Below are 16124 nucleotides of genomic sequence, written 5' to 3'. Positions count from 1 at the left end.
GGCCACCGTCCCCAAGGTCAGCTCTCCTGTGCCGACAGAGGGCCTTCGGCAGCCCGGGGTCGGCCCGGGGTCAGGGGTGCAGGCCCCGGGCTTTGGAGGGAAATCTCTGTAGCGTCAAAAAGCCTCGGTTTCTGACGCCAAGGGCGGGGGTCTCCACCCTGAGCACAGTGGTTGCCCTGCACCCAGCCACGTGGGACCAAACCCATGAGTTCTCAGAACCCAAGTTCCCAGGATCCATCGCCCACAACACCCCTTCCCTGACCCGTCTCGGTCGCCCTTCGAAACTCGAGAGGCGCCGTCTGGGGAGGGCTGCTGCTGCAGTGGGCCTGTGTTGGTGTCCTGGGCCCTGTGCTGACCCAGCGCTGAGCAGGAAATGTTAAGATGGTCAGTGGGCTCCAGCCTTTTCCGTGGTGGTTCAGTCAACACGGAGCAGATGGAAATCACAGAGGAAGAGCCTTAAGTCCTTGAATAGCTGACCGACCCGTCTCCATTCCTGTTGGTGTGAATCAGGGTGTTCTGGGCAAACGGCCTTGCTGGACAGCAAAGAGAGACTGGATGTCTCTGCTGAAAGCTGGTGCCATAGCCTGTTCTTAAGAGATGACATCTCAGTCAGGAGTCTCAGCGTGGACCCCCGGATGGCTGGGCGGGTGGTCCTCTGTTGTCTTAGCGGCACCCGTCCCCTCCACCTGCCCCCACGTGGAGACAGCGTTGACCCAGGCTGTGTCGGCCGGCCCCTCAGCCTGGAGCAGGCTCAGTGTTTAATAAAACACGAGGTGGTGTCGATTGGCGCACGGACTGAGCCTCCAGGACCCCAGTGGCAGTGCCTGACAGTTTGCGAAGCAAAGGTGGTATTTTTATCCAAAGTTCGCAAATGCAGTGACCTCAGAAGGGCAAGAGTGAGACCAGGTGGCAGAGCCTCCTGCGCCCCTGTTCTCCACAAAGGCCATGCCCAGCGCCTACCTCTGCCTCCATGCAGCCTGCTGGGTTTCGGCAGGAATGCAGACAGATGGGCAGCTTTGGAATCTGTGTGGTTCCATGAACACAGGCCCCCTCACCCGTCAGATGCCCCATGTCAGCAGAGCACCCGGCTCTGTCCGGGGCTTTGCTTATTCCCGATGGCTGTCATCTGTTGGGACCATGCACCCATTTCACAGACGGGAGAGCTGAGGCCCAGGGAGCGTTGCACCCTGCCTGCCGTAGGAGGAGCTGGGAGGCCCCTTTGTCTGGGTCTGCGGGGCAGTCTGCTTACGGGAGGTCTCATCTCCCCAGGTCATAATGCTGAGCTCAGTCCCAGAACTACACGGCTACATCGACAAGTCCCAGCTGACGGAGGACCTGGGCGGGACGCTGGCTTACTGCCACTCCAGGTGGCTCTGCCACCGCACAGTGAGTCCCCCACCCCCGCGGCCTCCACCTGCTCCAGGGACCTGGTGCCGTTTCCCGAGCTTTCTCCCTGAGCATGAGCTGACGGTCTCAGTGGACCTCGGCGTCTGAAGAAGAAACGTTGAGTCCTGTCAGGAGTGGCTTTCTGGGGCTCAGGAACACGGGACAGAGAAAAGCTCAAGCTGGGTTCTTGGCATCGCCTTCAGGCGGGTGCAGAGCCCGCGTCTGTGCAGGAGTCGAGGTTGAGGCTGGGGCTGTGGGACCTCCCGAGGGGCTGGGCTGCGGCGGGGCTTCCAGGCCCAGGAGGGTGCGGTGTGACGGTCTCCTCCCCCACAGGCCATCGAGAGCTTCGCCCTCCTGGTCAAGCAGACAGCACAGATGCTACAGGCCTTTGGAACCGAGCTGGCCGAGACGGAGCTGCCCAATGACGTGCAGTCCACGAGCTCCGTGCTTCTTGCCCACACGGAGAAGAAGGACAGAGCCAAGGTGTGTGTGGGAAATGGTGGGGAGGGGAGGGGGCTGGGGAAGGGGGAGGGGGAGAGATGGGATGGGTGGGGGATGGGTGGGGGAGGGTTGAGGGCAGAGTAGGGGAGGGGTGGGGGGGGTGGGGGCAGGGGGTGCATCAGGTAAGAGGTGCCCAGGAGCCCCCCGAGGTGGTTCTGGGCTCCCGAGAAACTGCTGGACAGTGACCCGCCCTTCAGAGCGTCTCTGGTCGGGCTCCCGTGTCCTGCCGCAGGGCCCTGCTGGTCCCGTGACGAGCCGGCACCCCCAGTGCCCCGGGGAGCAGGCGGGAGGTGGGGGCCGGCCCAGATGGCTGAGCTGACCAGCGGCCATGGCACACACTGGCCTCCTGATGAACGTGACGGGGTCAGCCGAGGTGGCCACAGGCTGTGGGCTTTGAGTCAGAGGAGGCCTCGACTCGCTGCTGGTCCTTGGGTGCCTCTATGAGAGCCCCCGCTCCCTCTGGACGCGGAGCAGACACGCGGGGCCCCGGTTTCCTCTTACTCCTGCCCCGCTACCCGGGAGACCCGTAACCCTACCCGGCCCACTCACTGCACCGGTGCCGCCCACACCCCCTCTCGGGGCACCGGGCGGGCAGGCAGCAGAGGGTCCGTGGGGGCGGGCGGAGGTCATCGCGGTGCCTTCTGACCCCTCGGGGCCCCCACCCGGGGCCAAGTCTGGGGCTGGCAGCCTGGATGGCGAGCCTGGACACCCCGCAGGAGGACATGAAGCTGGCACTTGTCGAGGGGCGGCGCGTCCTGGAGAGCATCCGCGAGCCGCTGGCCCGGAGCCCGGAGCAGAGCCCCAGCCAGGACCAGCTGGACAGTCAGAGCACCGTGCAGAGGTGAGGCGGGAGATACGCAGGGCCCCCGGCACGCCCTCCACCGTGCAGAGGTGAGGTGGGGAGACACGCAGCCCCACCCCCGGCACGCCCTCTCCAATGTGGAGGGCTGACTCGCCCCCCGCCACTTGGCGCTGCGAGGAGAGGGGCTTCACAAGCCCCCAAGAGCATGGCTGCCGCCCCTTCCCCAGGCTCCTGGCCCAGCTGAACGAGACCGAGGCCGCCTTTGATGAGTTTTGGGCAAAACATCAGCAAAAACTGGAGCAGTGCCTGCAGCTTCGGCATTTCGAGCAGGACTTCCGAGAGGTATGTGGCCTGGGGGGCTGCAGGGGGTTGCTGGCGCAGGTGATGCACCTCGTGGGAACCACTCACGGCCGCGAGGAGCTGGGGGTCGGGCTGGAACCTCAATGCGTTGAGTACATCCTTCCAAAGGCGATTCCCGCCCCTGTACTCTCCCGATTCACAGCTGTCTTAGCTGTTCGGGTTCCTTCGCCTCCTGTGTAAATGTCAGATAACCTGATCTATGTCTCCAGGACAGTCCCAATGGGTTTTTTCAGGAACTGTGCTGAACTTGTGCCTTGCTTTGGGGAGAGTCAGCACTTTACTGCACTGACTCTTGAGTCAGTAAACACGTATGTCTGTTCATCTGTTTAGATTTTCTTCGATGTCCGTCAGCAGTGCGGTGTGGTTTGCATGAATCGGTGTTTGTTTGGTTGGGTTTACACGTACATGTTTCATTTTTTAAGCAACCCTAGATGATGTTATGCTTTTTATTCCACTGTCTTGTGTGTTGACTGCTGTCTACAGAGACACAACAGACTCTTGTGTGTTTATCTTGTGTCCTGAAACCGTGCCGAGCTCAATCCAGGCACTGTTTTGTAGCGTTTCCACACAGACCATCAGGCCATGTGCAAACAGAAGTGGCTTGATTCCTTCCTTCTCGAGCTGCGTCTTTGTCTGTATTCTTTGTCTGCCCCGGAGTGCCCACCGCTGGGATCACGGTGGCAAGAGTGGACGGCCCTCCCTGTGGGGCGCAGTCTCCAGGGAAGGTGTCCGTCCCCAGTGTTACACCTGGAGTGTCGGCAGGAGGGTTTTGTGGCTGTCCTCTCTCAGATCAAGGAAGTTTCCCTCTAGTCCCCCTTCCGAGGGGAGGCCCGGGACCCTCCCCTCCCTGCAGCCAGTTTCCACGGCACCCGCTCCGTCCCCCAGCCGTGGTCTTCCTACTGATCTCACTGCGTGGCCTCTCACCCCACTGCCCCATCTCAGGTCAAATCGGCCCTGGACGTGCTGGTCCAGAAGGTCACGACCTTCACCGAGGTGGGCAACAGCCTGGCGCACGTGCAGCACCTCCTGAAGGACCTGGCCGGCTTCGAGGAGAAGTCCAGTGTGAGTGTGGACGTGGCGGCGGGGCTGCCGGGACACTGCGCGCAGCATCACTGTCCGCCCCCGCCGGCCCCAAGCCCGCAGTATCACTGTCCCGCCCCCGCCGGCCCCCAGCCCGCCCCCAGCCCGCCCCCAGCCTACCCCCACCGACCCCCAGCCCGTCCCCAGCCCGCCGCATCACTGTCCCAGCCCCGCCGGCCCCCAGCCCGCAGCATCACTGTCCACCCCCGCCGACCCCCAGCCCGCCCCCAGCCCGCCCCCGCCGACCCCCAGCCCGCCCCCAGCCTGCCCCCAGCCCGCCCCCGCCGACCCCGGCAGCAAGGGTGCTCTCTGCCCCAAGAAGCCGAGCAGTCTCTGGTGGCTCCGCAGGCGGCCGTGCAGCGGGCCCGCGCGCTGTCCCGGGAGGGTGAGCAGCTCATCGAGCACAGGCACTACGCCGTGGACTCCATCCGCCCCAAGTGCCATGAGCTCCGCCACCTGTGTGACCAGTTCGCTGCTGACCTGGAGCGGAGGAGGGGGCTGCTGGGCAAGTCGCTGGAGCTGCATGGCCTCCTGGAGGCGGTAGGCCTGACCCCACCCCTGGTCCTGCAGGGCCACTCCCACCAGGGCCAGACCACAGGTGCTGGATGGACAGTGGCCCCCAGCCTCCCCAGGGCTTCTCCTGAGACCCAGATGGTCCTGCGCCAACATTGGTGATTCAAGGACTCACTTGCCACAAAAAACCCAGAGGCCACCAGCCAACCAGCTCCCTGCACTTTGTCCTCAGTATGGCTGTGTCCCATCCTGGGCAAGGCCCCTGGTTTCAGGCCCGCATCCCCGGGGAGCCCTCTGAACCTGGGCAGGACGTGCATGCTTCATCCTGCGGGTGGTCTCAGAGCCCAGTGGTCAGCCGGCCACCTGAGACACCAGGACATCCTCCAAGGTGCCTTCTCCTCCTGCAGTCCATGAAGTGGTGTGACGAGGGCATCTACCTGCTGGCCTCACAGCCCGTGGACAAGTGCCAGTCCCAGGATGGTGCGGAGGCTGCCCTCCAGGAGCTTGAGAGGTTTCTGGAGACGGGGGCAGAAAATAAGATCCAGGAGCTCAGCAAGATCTTCCAGGACTACGAGCCCATCCTCACCAAAGACCTGTTGGTGAGGGGATAACTCCCTGGGCACTCCGGAGGCAGAAGGTGGGGGCGTTTCAAGACAGACACTGTCCTCCACCCTTCCCACTCCACAGGGTCCCTGCCTGCTGGCAGAGCCTGTGCTCCGAGCCCTGGCCGCCCTCTGGGTCCCGCTTCCAGCAGCCTCTGGACGCTGCTGGATCCCAGCTGCTCGCTCCTGCCGGCTGTCCACAGCCCCCCGCCAGCCACCTCCTCCCTTGGCACCCCCCCCCGAGGGTGGAGCGGGGCCCATGGATGTCACGGTGACTCTCGGAGCATCACAGAGATGTCCTGCTGAGTCCAGTGTGCCATCCCCTTCTACAGGAGCATGTGCAGAGGGTCTTCCAGAAGCAGGAGAGCGTGGAGGAGATGTTCCACCGCAGGCAGGCTAGCCTCAAGAAGCTGGCGGCCAAGCAGACGCGGCCCGTGCAGCCCGTGGCCCCCCGGCCAGAGGCACTCACCAAGTCGCCCTGCCCCTCCCCGGGTACGAGCAGCCGCCTCTCACCCCAGGGAATGCCCCATTGTATCCAGCCCATTGTGTAAATAAAGTATTATTGGCACTCAGGCCCCTCACTCGGTCCCCCTCAGCCGTGTTGCTCCCCGTTGTGGCTGGGCCGGGTCCACCGTGGCTTCGAGGGCCTTTCCTGGGCTTGTCCCAGCCCATCTGTCCTGTGCCGTAGTCGGAATGGTTTTCCCCTTGTGAGGCTCGGCCCTCCACCCCTGAAACCTCCTGGTTCCCCAGGGACATTCCCTCCGGAAGGCAGAGCTGGGCCCTTTCTGTCACCTCCTGCCTCCAAACACCAGCCCAGCGGCCAGCGTGGCTCCTGCAGTTTTCTGCAGCCCTGGCCAGTGCTGCCTGTCCACGCCAAGAGCCTCTGAGCCCAGCTCATGGGCCCTCTCAGACTCCAGGCGCAGAGTTCTCCCCTGTCACCGGGCTCCGGGGCCCACTGCGAGTGGCGACCCCGGGGGCCTCCCGGCCGGTGGCCCACCGCCTCCTTCACGTTCCTGTGCTCCCCTCCTTGGCTCTGGGCTGCTCTCAGCTTTTCCTCGGTGCCCCTGCGCGTGCGTTCCGTGTCCAGGCCGTGACATGCGAGGTTGCTCGCCTCCTCTTCTCCTTCTTCCCAAACCAGGCATCCGGAGGGGTTCTGAGAACCACAGTTCCGAAGGCAGTGCGCTCCGGAGGGGGCCCTACAGGAGGGCCAAGGTGCGCCCCGGCCCGGCCACGCCCCTGCCACGCCCCTCAGCCCCGCCCCTTCACTCCCAGGCCCCACCCCTCATCCCCTGCCCCACCACCACCTCAGCCCTACCCCTCACTCTCCCTACCGGCCCCTCACGCCCCCGACCCCGCCCCTTCACCCAGCCCCGCCCCTCATCCCCATCCCCGCCCCTCTCCCCGGACCCTCCCCTCACTCCCAGGCCCCGCCGCAGCCCCTGACCCCGCCCTCTCACTCCCACCTGCCTCCCTCTCCCTCTCCCCTCCAGGTCCTCCTGCCCCGCCCCTCACTCCCCCTGACCCCGCCCTTCACACCAGGCCCCGCCCCTGCCTCCCCCACCCTCTCCCTTCCAGGCCTTCCTGACCCTGCCCCTCACTCCTCGGCCCCGCCCCAGCCCCTGACCCCGCCCCCTCGCTTCCCCCGCCCTCTCCCCTCCAGGTCTTCCTGCCCCACCCCTCACTCCCACTGATCCCGCCCTCCACCCCAGGCCCCGCCCCTGCCTCCCCCACCCTCTCCCTTCCAGGCCTTCCTGGCCCCGCCCCTCACTCCTCGGCCCCGCCCCAGCCCCTGACCCCGCCCCCTCACTCCCCCCTGCTTCCCCCGCCCTCTCCCCTCCAGGTCCTCCTGCCCCGCCCCTCTCCCTGCCACGCTCCCTCACTCCTTGGCCCCGCCCCCACTCCCCTGGCCCGCCCCTCACTCCCCCACCTCCCCCGCCCTCACCCCTACAGGCCCTCCCGACCCCGCCCCTCTGTCCCCGGCCCCGCCCCTCAGTGCCCGGCCCCGCCCCGCCTCCCCCGGGGCCCTCTCCCCTCCTGCTCGAGCCGTGGGGCCTCCTGTCCGCCCCAGAGGGATCAGGGGGTCAGGCTCTGGAGCCGGGCCTTAGGCCTCACCTTCTGTCTCTGAAAGTGCGCCGCTTGGTCGGCTTCTCTTTCCTCAGAGTGAGGTGAGCGAGGGCCGGCAGGGCCGTGGCGGCTCCACGGGGGACGAGGAGAGCCTGGCCGTCCTGCGGAGGTGGGTGGCTGCCTCCCCGTCTCTCCGAGGAGGAGCACGGCCCCCCGGATCTGAGCCCCCCCGGGAGGGTCTGAGGAGCAGAGGCGGCGGGACCCCCGCCCCCAGGAGGAGCAGCTCAGAGCAGAGCTGACCTCGAGGGTCACTTGGCGAGTGCTGGTGTCGCTCTGCACGTTCCTCAGGAAGGCCGCGTTGGCCCCACGCCCCTCGCCCCTCGCCACCCTGTCGAGGACAGGGCCTGGCGACGGGCAAGCTGGCCTTTGCTCATGGTCCCAACCCCAGCTCTGTTTAAAAATGGGAATCTTGGTCATAGGCAGTTAATAGGTGATCCTGGTCCACAAAGCAAGGTCTGGACCACCGGTTTGCAAGCCCATGCCCTCCTGGGCATGCCTAACCTGACAGCACATAGCAGGTCCCCAGAGATCACGCAGGCCCACTTCTTTTGGGAGGCTGCAGGGGGCCATGGAGCAGGGTCTTCTGGGAGGGGTCTGGACGGGGAACTTGGAAATGTGCCTGGGAATGGGAAGGCCTGGGGGTTGGGGACATGGAACCATGCATGGTCTGGGGGTCTGGGTTCCTTTGGAGGCGGCCTGTGGTAGCTGGGAGGCAGTGGGAAGCAACTTATGCATGACAGCACGCCCACCCCCAGGCACGTGATGAAGGAGCTTCTGGACACGGAGCGGGTCTACGTGGAGGAGCTACTGTGCGTCCTGGAGGTGAGGGTGGTCTCATCCCACAACAGCCCTGCTGAGACGACAGGGAGCTGGAAACCCGTCGGCTGTACATCCTCGGGATCAGGGCGCGTGGACAGAGTCACAACTGTACTGGGACATGTTTGCAGGAAGAGGGAGAGACTGTTGCCTAGGGATGGCGGAGGGGCTTCTGGGTGCGGGGATGCTCTGCCCCGGAATCTGGGCCGTGGTTGCAAGGGTGCAGGCACAGAAGTAATCCATCAGAACACACATGTAAGGTTCGTCCCCTTCATAGGAGATGTGCTTGAGTTTAGAAAGGTTGAAAGGTGGCAAAATGGATGGAGGCCCCCCTCCCCCAAAAATAAAAAAATAGTAACTGGTGCTGCTTGTAGCTCACTCACATCTTTGTGCTTGTCTGTCCGGAATGAACTCGAGCAGACTTGATTCCTAACCTGAGCAGCATCACTTCCACGCTTGGTGGCCTTGTGGAGCCCACCTCCCGCGCTGACCGCTCCCTCCTCTGCAGGGCTACGCTGCGGAGATGGACAACCCTTTAATGACTCATCTCATCTCAGCTGGCCTTCAGAACAAGAAGGATGTCCTGTTTGGAAACATGGAAGAAATTTACCACTTTCATAACAGGTCAAGCCTTCTCTTGGGTAGCTGGAGGCCCCACCTGCTGGAGCTTTGCTGGGGGAGAGCCTTTCCCCCCGTCAAGGGGGATAAGCAGACGGGCAGCAGGCTCGGGTGGAACGAGCCCAGGGCAGACCCCGAGCGGCAGAGAGTTACAAAGGGGCCGCGCGCCCACAGGGCCAAGCCTGTTCCAGTAAGGGATGGCCACAGCGCACTCTCCTTCCTGCCCATCCCGCCCTAGTGGGCGTACCAGTGGTCTCTGCATGGCTTCGGGGAGATGCGGGCAGTCCTTCTGGGGCCGCTCACCCTCAGCAGACTTGGGCTTGTGGGAAGATGAATAGCGGATGCAGAGGGAATCAGATGGGGGCAGAAGCTTGTGGTCCTGAGGAAGGCCGCCATGCACAGGTCCCTCCAGCCTGCCCGTGGACAGGCCCGTGGCCGTGGGATCCAGCCCCATCTCTCTGGACGCCAGGAGCACTGGGACTTCTGTCTGACCACGTGCTTTTGCCCCTGTCCATAGCCTCTGTCACCCGCAGCTTGTAAAGGAAGCAGTGGGTTTCCGGTGCGCCTCCCTGAGAGGTTAGGGTGAGCAGGGGGCCTGGCCCTCCGGTCCCTCTGCATCCGGGCCCTGGCTCTCAGCCGCCCTCGGTGCCAGGATTTACCCAATAGGTGGGTGGGAGTTGGAAACCCAGACGGAAACTCAGCCCCAGGCTCAGGGTCAGCACTGCAGGGTGGAGGGTCCTGAGGGCAGGACCCTTGAATCTGCAGAAAACCCGCCGAGCACTCAGGTTGCTGGGCCTTGAGGCCCTGCCTGCCACTGCGGCCCCTCGGTCCGTGTCTGTATCCTCCAGAAGCAAGGCGTCCCCACAGGGCATGGCTGCGTGTCCCTGAGTGTTCGGCGCAGTCGGGACCCTGGGGGGGCAGGCGTGGGCTGCAGGCCCTGAAGTCAGACGGCACGTGCCTGCTCACGGTCTCGGGCACCGTCCAGAGTCGGGATAGACGTCTGGAAGAGGACATCTAACACTCGGTGACGCTGCCGCTGTATTCTGGCTGTGTTCACGTGACCTGTCACAAACTTCCTCATCTAGGATATTCCTGAGGGAGCTGGAGAACTACACGGACTGCCCGGAGCTGGTTGGCAGGTGCTTTCTGGAGCGGGTACGTGTTTCTCAAATGTGTCTTTCTCCAGGCCTGACACCTTGAAGTTGCTCCTTAACACCACAGTGGCCTTAAGTTCTGTCACGGTCCCCATCTGACCAACCGAGATTACAAGCATGGATGTTTCCAGTTTGGCTGAGATGCCATGATGCTTTTTGTTAGGGTTTCGGGAGAGCACAGTTTACCTAAAGCCCAGTAACTAGCTCAAAAAAGAAAGAAACCTAGGACCTCAGCTTTGAGAGCCAGCAGAACCATAGGGCGTCTGAGTTCTGATCGCGTGTGGTGTGCTGACTGTCCTTGCTGGCGTCAGTTCCCTGCTGGTCCCTCGCGTACCAGCTGACCCTGGGCGGTCACACATGCTCTGAGGTATCAGCCACAGACGCGGGACCATCAGTGGGCTGGGGGCCGTGGAGAGGCTCTGGGAGCAAGAGGACGGGGTGCAGGACCCTGACCCAGCAGCACACAAACATCAGGCAGAGGCCGAGGCCCTGGCAGGAGCCGGCGCCAGGGGCAGAGGAGGCGGGAGGAGCCCTGTTTGTGTTGCACGCGGCCTGGCGTGCCTCCCGGTGCTGTCTGAGGTCTGGAGTGGGGGTGTTGCCATCATCGGCCCCTCCTGGGGACCCAGGGACAGTGCAGGTGCTCAGGCTGCACCCCCGACCTATGGAACGCGGGCCTCAGTGGGGGCGGCACTTACCGTTTCATCAGCCCGCCGGCCGTCCCGACCCCCACACACATGCAGCTGAGTCCTTCACAAAATCTGTGCCAGTTCTGTGTCTATTTGTTCCCTGAGGCCAAAGCCAGCCACACGGACCGAATGTTTCTGAGAGGCGCTAGGACTAGGGCAGCCCTGAGACAGAGCTTCCGGGCGGCTGTTTCCCGGCTGCCCGGCCACAGCCGTGGCATCTGAAATGGAGGGGGGGGCCCGAACTCAGGGAGACATCAGGCCAGCCCAGGGAGCCAGGTGTCCCCGCCCAGAGGGCCGTGACTCAGCGGTGGGTTACGCCCACCCCGGGTGCCGAGACCCCCATGACGTGGCCCCACTCCTCCCTGGCAGATGGAGGAGTTCCAGATCTATGAGAAGTACTGTCAGAACAAGCCACGCTCCGAGAGCCTGTGGAGACAGTGCTCCGACTGCCCCTTCTTCCAGGTGTGTCCCGGGCCCGTGTGGGCGGTCTTCAAAGGCTGACACTCCGGGGGAGGGCGACAACCGTCTAAGGGGATTGTGGCGGGGACGTTCCTCCAGGGCTGAGGCTCAGGGGGGCAACAGCCATCTAAGGGTTGTGGTGGGGACGTTCCTTCACCGGCCGACTCTCAGGCAGAGGGTGACAGTCATCTAAGCGGGCTGTGGTGGGGACGTTCCTTCACCGGCCGACTCTCAGACAGAGGGTGACAGTCATCTAAGCGGGCTGTGGTGGGGACGTTCCTTCACCGGCCGACTCTCAGGCAGAGGGTGACAGTCATCTAAGCGGGCTGTGGTGGGGACGTTCCTTCACCGGCCGACTCTCAGGCAGAGGGTGACAGTCATCTAAGCGGGTTGTGGTGGGGACGTTCCTTCACCGGCCGACTCTCAGGCAGAGGGTGACAGTCATCTAAGCGGGTTGTGGTGGGGACGTTGCTTTACTTGCTGACTCTCAGAGGGAGGGTGACAGCTGTCTAAGGGGGTGTGGTGGGTGCAGGAGTGCCAGAAGAAACTGGACCACAAGCTGAGCCTGGACTCCTACCTGCTGAAGCCGGTCCAGAGGATCACCAAGTACCAGCTGCTGCTCAAGGTGAGAGGCTGGGCATCCCTGGGAGCCCCCCTCCGCCTGGCCCGATGCCCCCTGCCTGGAGCCTGGCTCTGGTCTGGCTGCCCTCCCAGCCGCATGCCACACAGTGGCAGTCGCCCCAGCCCACCCCTGAGCTCTGGTCTCTGGACACCTTTCTCCCATGTCTGTGAGGCCCTGACTCGCCACACGCCTTTGTGAGGGCCTCCCATGTGCTGCCCATCATCAGGGCTGGGGTCAGGGACACAGGCAGGCAGACCCTGCCCCCAGAGCACCACGAGGCGCCTGTGTCCTGCTGTCCTTGGGGTCCAGCAGAGCAGATCCCCAAGGTCTGAGAGTGGGCGTGAAGCGCTGTGACAGACGCTTGTTCGTTTCGGGGGTCAGACCTGGAAGGAGGGGCTGACGGAGATGTGAGCTGCCGTGGGTGCAGCTGGGCGCAGGGTGGGGTGCCGGGCCCCGGGGGTGGGGCCGCGGCTCAGGCAGACTGACCATCCCCCCAGCCCTGCACCTCAGCGAGGGGTGAGTGCCCCAGGGCACATTGGTCTTGCCCCACCAGTGACGACCGCACAGGGGCCACACCCGTGTACCAGGGCATCCTAGCCGCTCTCCCAGGAGGGTTGGGGCTCAGTGTCCAGATGGGCAGTGACCCTACCCCCCGCTCCCCCCCAGGAGATGCTGAAATACAGCAAGAGCTGCGAGGGCGCCGAGGACCTGCAGGAGGCCCTGAGCTCCATCCTGGGCATCCTCAAGGCCGTGAATGACTCCATGCACCTGATCGCCATCACTGGCTACGAGGTGAGGCTCCACCCGTCCTGCCAGCCTGAGGCGGGGCCTGAGGGGGCCCATCACCCGTGTGGGGGTGGGCGCCCTGCACGCACGTCACCCAGAATCTCATCAAAACCCTATTCTGCGCGGCCACCCTGCAGGCAGCTCATCAGCAGGTTGAAGCCCGGGATGTTCCCACCCCAGGGTGCATCTTAGCGCGGACAGGGCTTGGGCACCACCGCCTCCTGGTCCTCCCCTTCTCCCTGAGGCGGCACCCGACAGCGAGATGCCGCCCCTCTGCCCCCTGTGCGCTCACACCGAGGCTGCTCCCTGGCTCCTCTCCTCTTTGTAAATCCCTTCAGCACTTGTCCTCTTTGCTTTTCCCTTTAATCGACTTTCTTTTTGGAGCAGTTCTGGGTTCACAGCAATATGGAAGGGAGCATACGGGCTCCCACGCCCCCACCCCCCAGATGCACATCAGCCCCCACAGCCCTGCCTCCCGTTGGAGTCGGGCGCCTGTCACAGCCAGCGGGCCTCTGCTGACCCTTCACCCAGAGTCCACAGCACACGTCGGGGTCACGCTGTGGCTTTGGACAAATGGGTGACCAGCGTCCACCATGATAGCGTCCCACAGAGCAGTACCCTGCCCCAAACATCCCCTGTCCATCCCCGCGGACCCCCTGCGACCCCTGACCTTCCCACTACCCTTGACTCCCCCGGGTGTCTGCGGTTGGGCCCCACGGGCTGCAGCCTGGCCCCCAGACGGGCTTCTGCTTGACCGCGTGTCCGAGGCCCCAGGCCCACGCTGGGCGTTCACCGTGCCTCCTTCCGTCCCCCCACCAGGGGAACCTGAGCGACCTGGGGAGGCTGCTGATGCAGGGCGCCTTCAGTGTTTGGACTGACCACAAGAGGGGCCATACCAAGGTGAAGGACCTGGCCCGCTTCAAGCCCATGCAGCGCCACCTATTCCTGCATGAGAAGGCCGTGCTCTTCTGCAAGCGGCGGGAGGAGAATGGCGAGGGCTACGAGAAGGCGCCCTCCTACAGCTACAAGCAGTCCCTGAACGTGAGTGCCCCGGGACGGGCACCCGCCTTCCGGGGAAGGCGCCCGCCGGAGGCCCACCCACCCGCTCTGCCTTCACAGATGACGGCTGTCGGTATCACGGAGAATGTGAAAGGGGATGCAAAAAAGTTCGAGATCTGGTACAACGCCCGGGAGGAGGTGTACATCATCCAGGTGCGCCCCGGGGCCTGCTGGCCCGCGCAGGTGCCGGCGAGCGGTTTCGGCTGAGGGCCGCCGTCTAGGACCCTCTGAGGTTTTATCTCCCAGAGGCTGGCCCACCCCCCCGCCCCCGCCCCTTTCGTGTGGGGCTGCCGGGCTGTCAGTGACAGCCGAGCCCTGACGGGGAGCAGGGACCCTGCAGGGCAGAGGGGCTCTGGAGGCAGGGCGGCAGGCTCGCAGTCCCGGCCCGGCTCCCGCATGCGGGCCGGCAGGGCAGTGTGGGCAGCCCGAGTCACACACGCACGCTCTTGTGCGGGAATTGTGTCCTCACCTCGCCGTGGGGGCGGGAGGTGGTGGAGCTGTCGGGGGCATCCACGCATCTGGCAGAGACCCCGAGAGAGTGGCTCAGCCCGGGAGGCGCCTCACCGCGCTGCCCGCCACAGTTCTGACGCCCTTGATGGTCTGGGCCCTGGCGACCCTGGGGGATATGGCCCCGGGGCAGCAAGGAGGTCCCGGCGACTTGGTCACAGCTCACAACATACCAGCTGGCTCGGCCAGCCGAGGGCCTGCAGAGCTGCAGCGGGAGTGGCCTCAGCCGGCACCCAGCTCTGCATGAGCCTGGGGTCGTCAGAGTCCAGTTCCCACCCGCACGGCCCTCAGGCCCAGCGGTCAGCACACCCTCGCCCGAGGGGGCTGCTTCCTGCACCCCCGGTGCAGCACTGTCACCCCAGTTCCCCGTGTCCCGGGCCCTGCAGAGGGATACACTGGTGCGCGTCACGGTGGGCATGCACTCACCCCTGGTCTGCTCTGGGGCGCAGGCACCCACTCCTGAAATCAAGGCCGCCTGGGTGAGCGAGATCCGGAAGGTGCTGACCAGCCAGCTGCAGGCCTGCAGAGGTGAGGGCCTGTTTCCTGGGCTGCCCCGGGGCGCGTTTGGTCCCTTGGAGCAGCCCCGACCCTTGGCCTTCCTGGAAGGGAGGGCATGTGGCCCCGGGTCCTGACCGCGCCAGGCCCCTCTCCCCACAGAGGCCAGCCAGCACCGCACCCTTGAGCAGTCCCAGAGCCTGCCCCTGCCCGCCCCGGCCGGCACCAGGTGAGGCCCGCCGCATGCAGTGTTCCCAGTGGGAGCCAACCAACCCGTGCCACCATGTCACCTGGTCCCCAAGTCCGCTGCCCAGGGCCCGGGGGTGTGTCCTGGGCTCACACACTGCTAGTCAGTCCCAGCAGGTCAGCGTCAAGGCCTGTGCCTCTGGCCCCAGCCTCAGGCAGAGACCAGTCCCCGTATCCCTGTTTTCTCCTGGGGAGGGGGGGCGGAAATCCCATCATGATCAGCGCGGGCAGGCAGCTGTCTCGAGAGCAGCCCCGTACCCGCGTGTCAGAGATGGCAGCACCCCAGGTGGTCGGGTCCTAGGAGCACACTGGCTCAGAGCTGTGGGGACCATGGCTCACGGGCAGGCAGGGGGACACGGGGGCTCATTTCATACAAGCCTTTTTACACGTTTTCTGCCCTCACTTTTCCTCCGTTACTTTATCCGTCACTATTTTTTAATGTTTCTTCCATAAGCCACGTCTAATCGAGTATGGCATAGGATATGGTCTAAATGAGTAAACCACAGAACAGTAGCTTTAAAGGAGAAAGGATGCCCTGTGGGAGGAAAAAACAAAAAAACCGCCTCTTACTTAGTAGTTGTGGAGGTGGGTGTCCCCCCTGGCTGCACCCGGAGTGTGGAGGCGCGTGGCCATGGCTCCGCAGCAGGAGGCACGTGCCCTGAGAGCTGAGAGGAGCTCGGGGTCGTCCCCTCCCCACCCTCGGGGGCCTGTGAACGCTAACGGCAACGTTCCCTTCCTTTTTCCACGCGTCTGCCGTCATTAGTCCCTCGAAAGGCAGCACAAGAAATATCAAAAAGTTAGAAGAAAGAAAAACGGACCCGCTGAGCCTGGAGGGATACGGGGGGCCAACGCTACTGCCGAGGGCCCCCGAGAAAGGTGAAGGTGGGTGCTGGGCTATGCGCAGAGCGCCGGGAGCAGTGTGGGTGCCCGCAGCAGGCGTGTCGTATGCAGCCCCCGTGGCCCCGGGCAGGCCCGTGGCGAGCGTGGGGCCTGGGGGGGACCCGGGTGTGACCACCCAGCGCCCCCCGCACCACCCTCTCTCCCCGCAGATGACGCGGTCACTAGCTCTACCTCAGAAAGCTCTGCCCTTTCTAAAAAGCGCTTCACCCTGCAGAGCTTTGCTGCCCTCAAAGCCCAGAAAGGTAAAGGCGCTTGCCAACCCACGGCGTCGGGGCGGCTTGCGCCCTGGTTGTCTGTCACCACCCGCGGTGCCATGCTCATCCGTGTGTTCCGTCTCGGGAGGGCGTCCGCCGCCTTCATCACCGGGAGCATCTTCCGCCCTGTCGCTCTGTCCCTGACGCTGCTGTG

At 64.5% G+C, this 16124-nt stretch overlaps 1 protein-coding gene across 10 annotated transcripts in view; it reads left to right on the top strand.

Moving 5' to 3' along the window:
• MCF2L (MCF.2 cell line derived transforming sequence like) overlaps positions 1-16124 on the top strand; it is a 69155-nt gene that overhangs the window by 46411 nt on the left and 6620 nt on the right. For 5 of the 10 annotated variants that reach the window (XM_088842579.1, XM_088842580.1, XM_088842572.1 and 2 more), the window contains exons 6-26: positions 1270-1386; positions 1720-1869; positions 2604-2728; positions 2917-3031; positions 3992-4111; positions 4478-4669; positions 5050-5241; positions 5577-5736; positions 6383-6456; positions 7404-7477; positions 8124-8190; positions 8693-8808; positions 9888-9957; positions 11012-11104; positions 11634-11726; positions 12390-12515; positions 13329-13550; positions 13629-13721; positions 14525-14603; positions 14733-14799; positions 15580-15698. In XM_088842579.1, coding sequence (XP_088698705.1) covers positions 1270-1386; positions 1720-1869; positions 2604-2728; positions 2917-3031; positions 3992-4111; positions 4478-4669; positions 5050-5241; positions 5577-5736; positions 6383-6456; positions 7404-7477; positions 8124-8190; positions 8693-8808; positions 9888-9957; positions 11012-11104; positions 11634-11726; positions 12390-12515; positions 13329-13550; positions 13629-13721; positions 14525-14603; positions 14733-14799; positions 15580-15698 — 2464 coding nt within the window. Of the gene's footprint in view, positions 1-1269; positions 1387-1719; positions 1870-2603; positions 2729-2916; positions 3032-3991; positions 4112-4477; positions 4670-5049; positions 5242-5576; positions 5737-6382; positions 6457-7403; positions 7478-8123; positions 8191-8692; positions 8809-9887; positions 9958-11011; positions 11105-11633; positions 11727-12389; positions 12516-13328; positions 13551-13628; positions 13722-14524; positions 14604-14732; positions 14800-15579; positions 15699-15865; positions 15959-16124 lie in introns of all 10 variants that reach the window. The other 5 variants (XM_088842575.1, XM_088842577.1, XM_088842571.1 and 2 more) reach the window with 2 other exon arrangements.

This window comes from Moschus berezovskii, chromosome 13 (genome assembly GCF_049115385.1).
Source record: "Moschus berezovskii isolate FMDL1 chromosome 13, NW_MosBer_1.0, whole genome shotgun sequence".
NCBI classification, from domain to species: Eukaryota; Metazoa; Chordata; class Mammalia; order Artiodactyla; family Moschidae; genus Moschus; species Moschus berezovskii.
The sequence above is the reverse complement of the archived record's forward strand: the minus strand, read 5'-3'. Positions and strand labels throughout refer to the sequence as shown.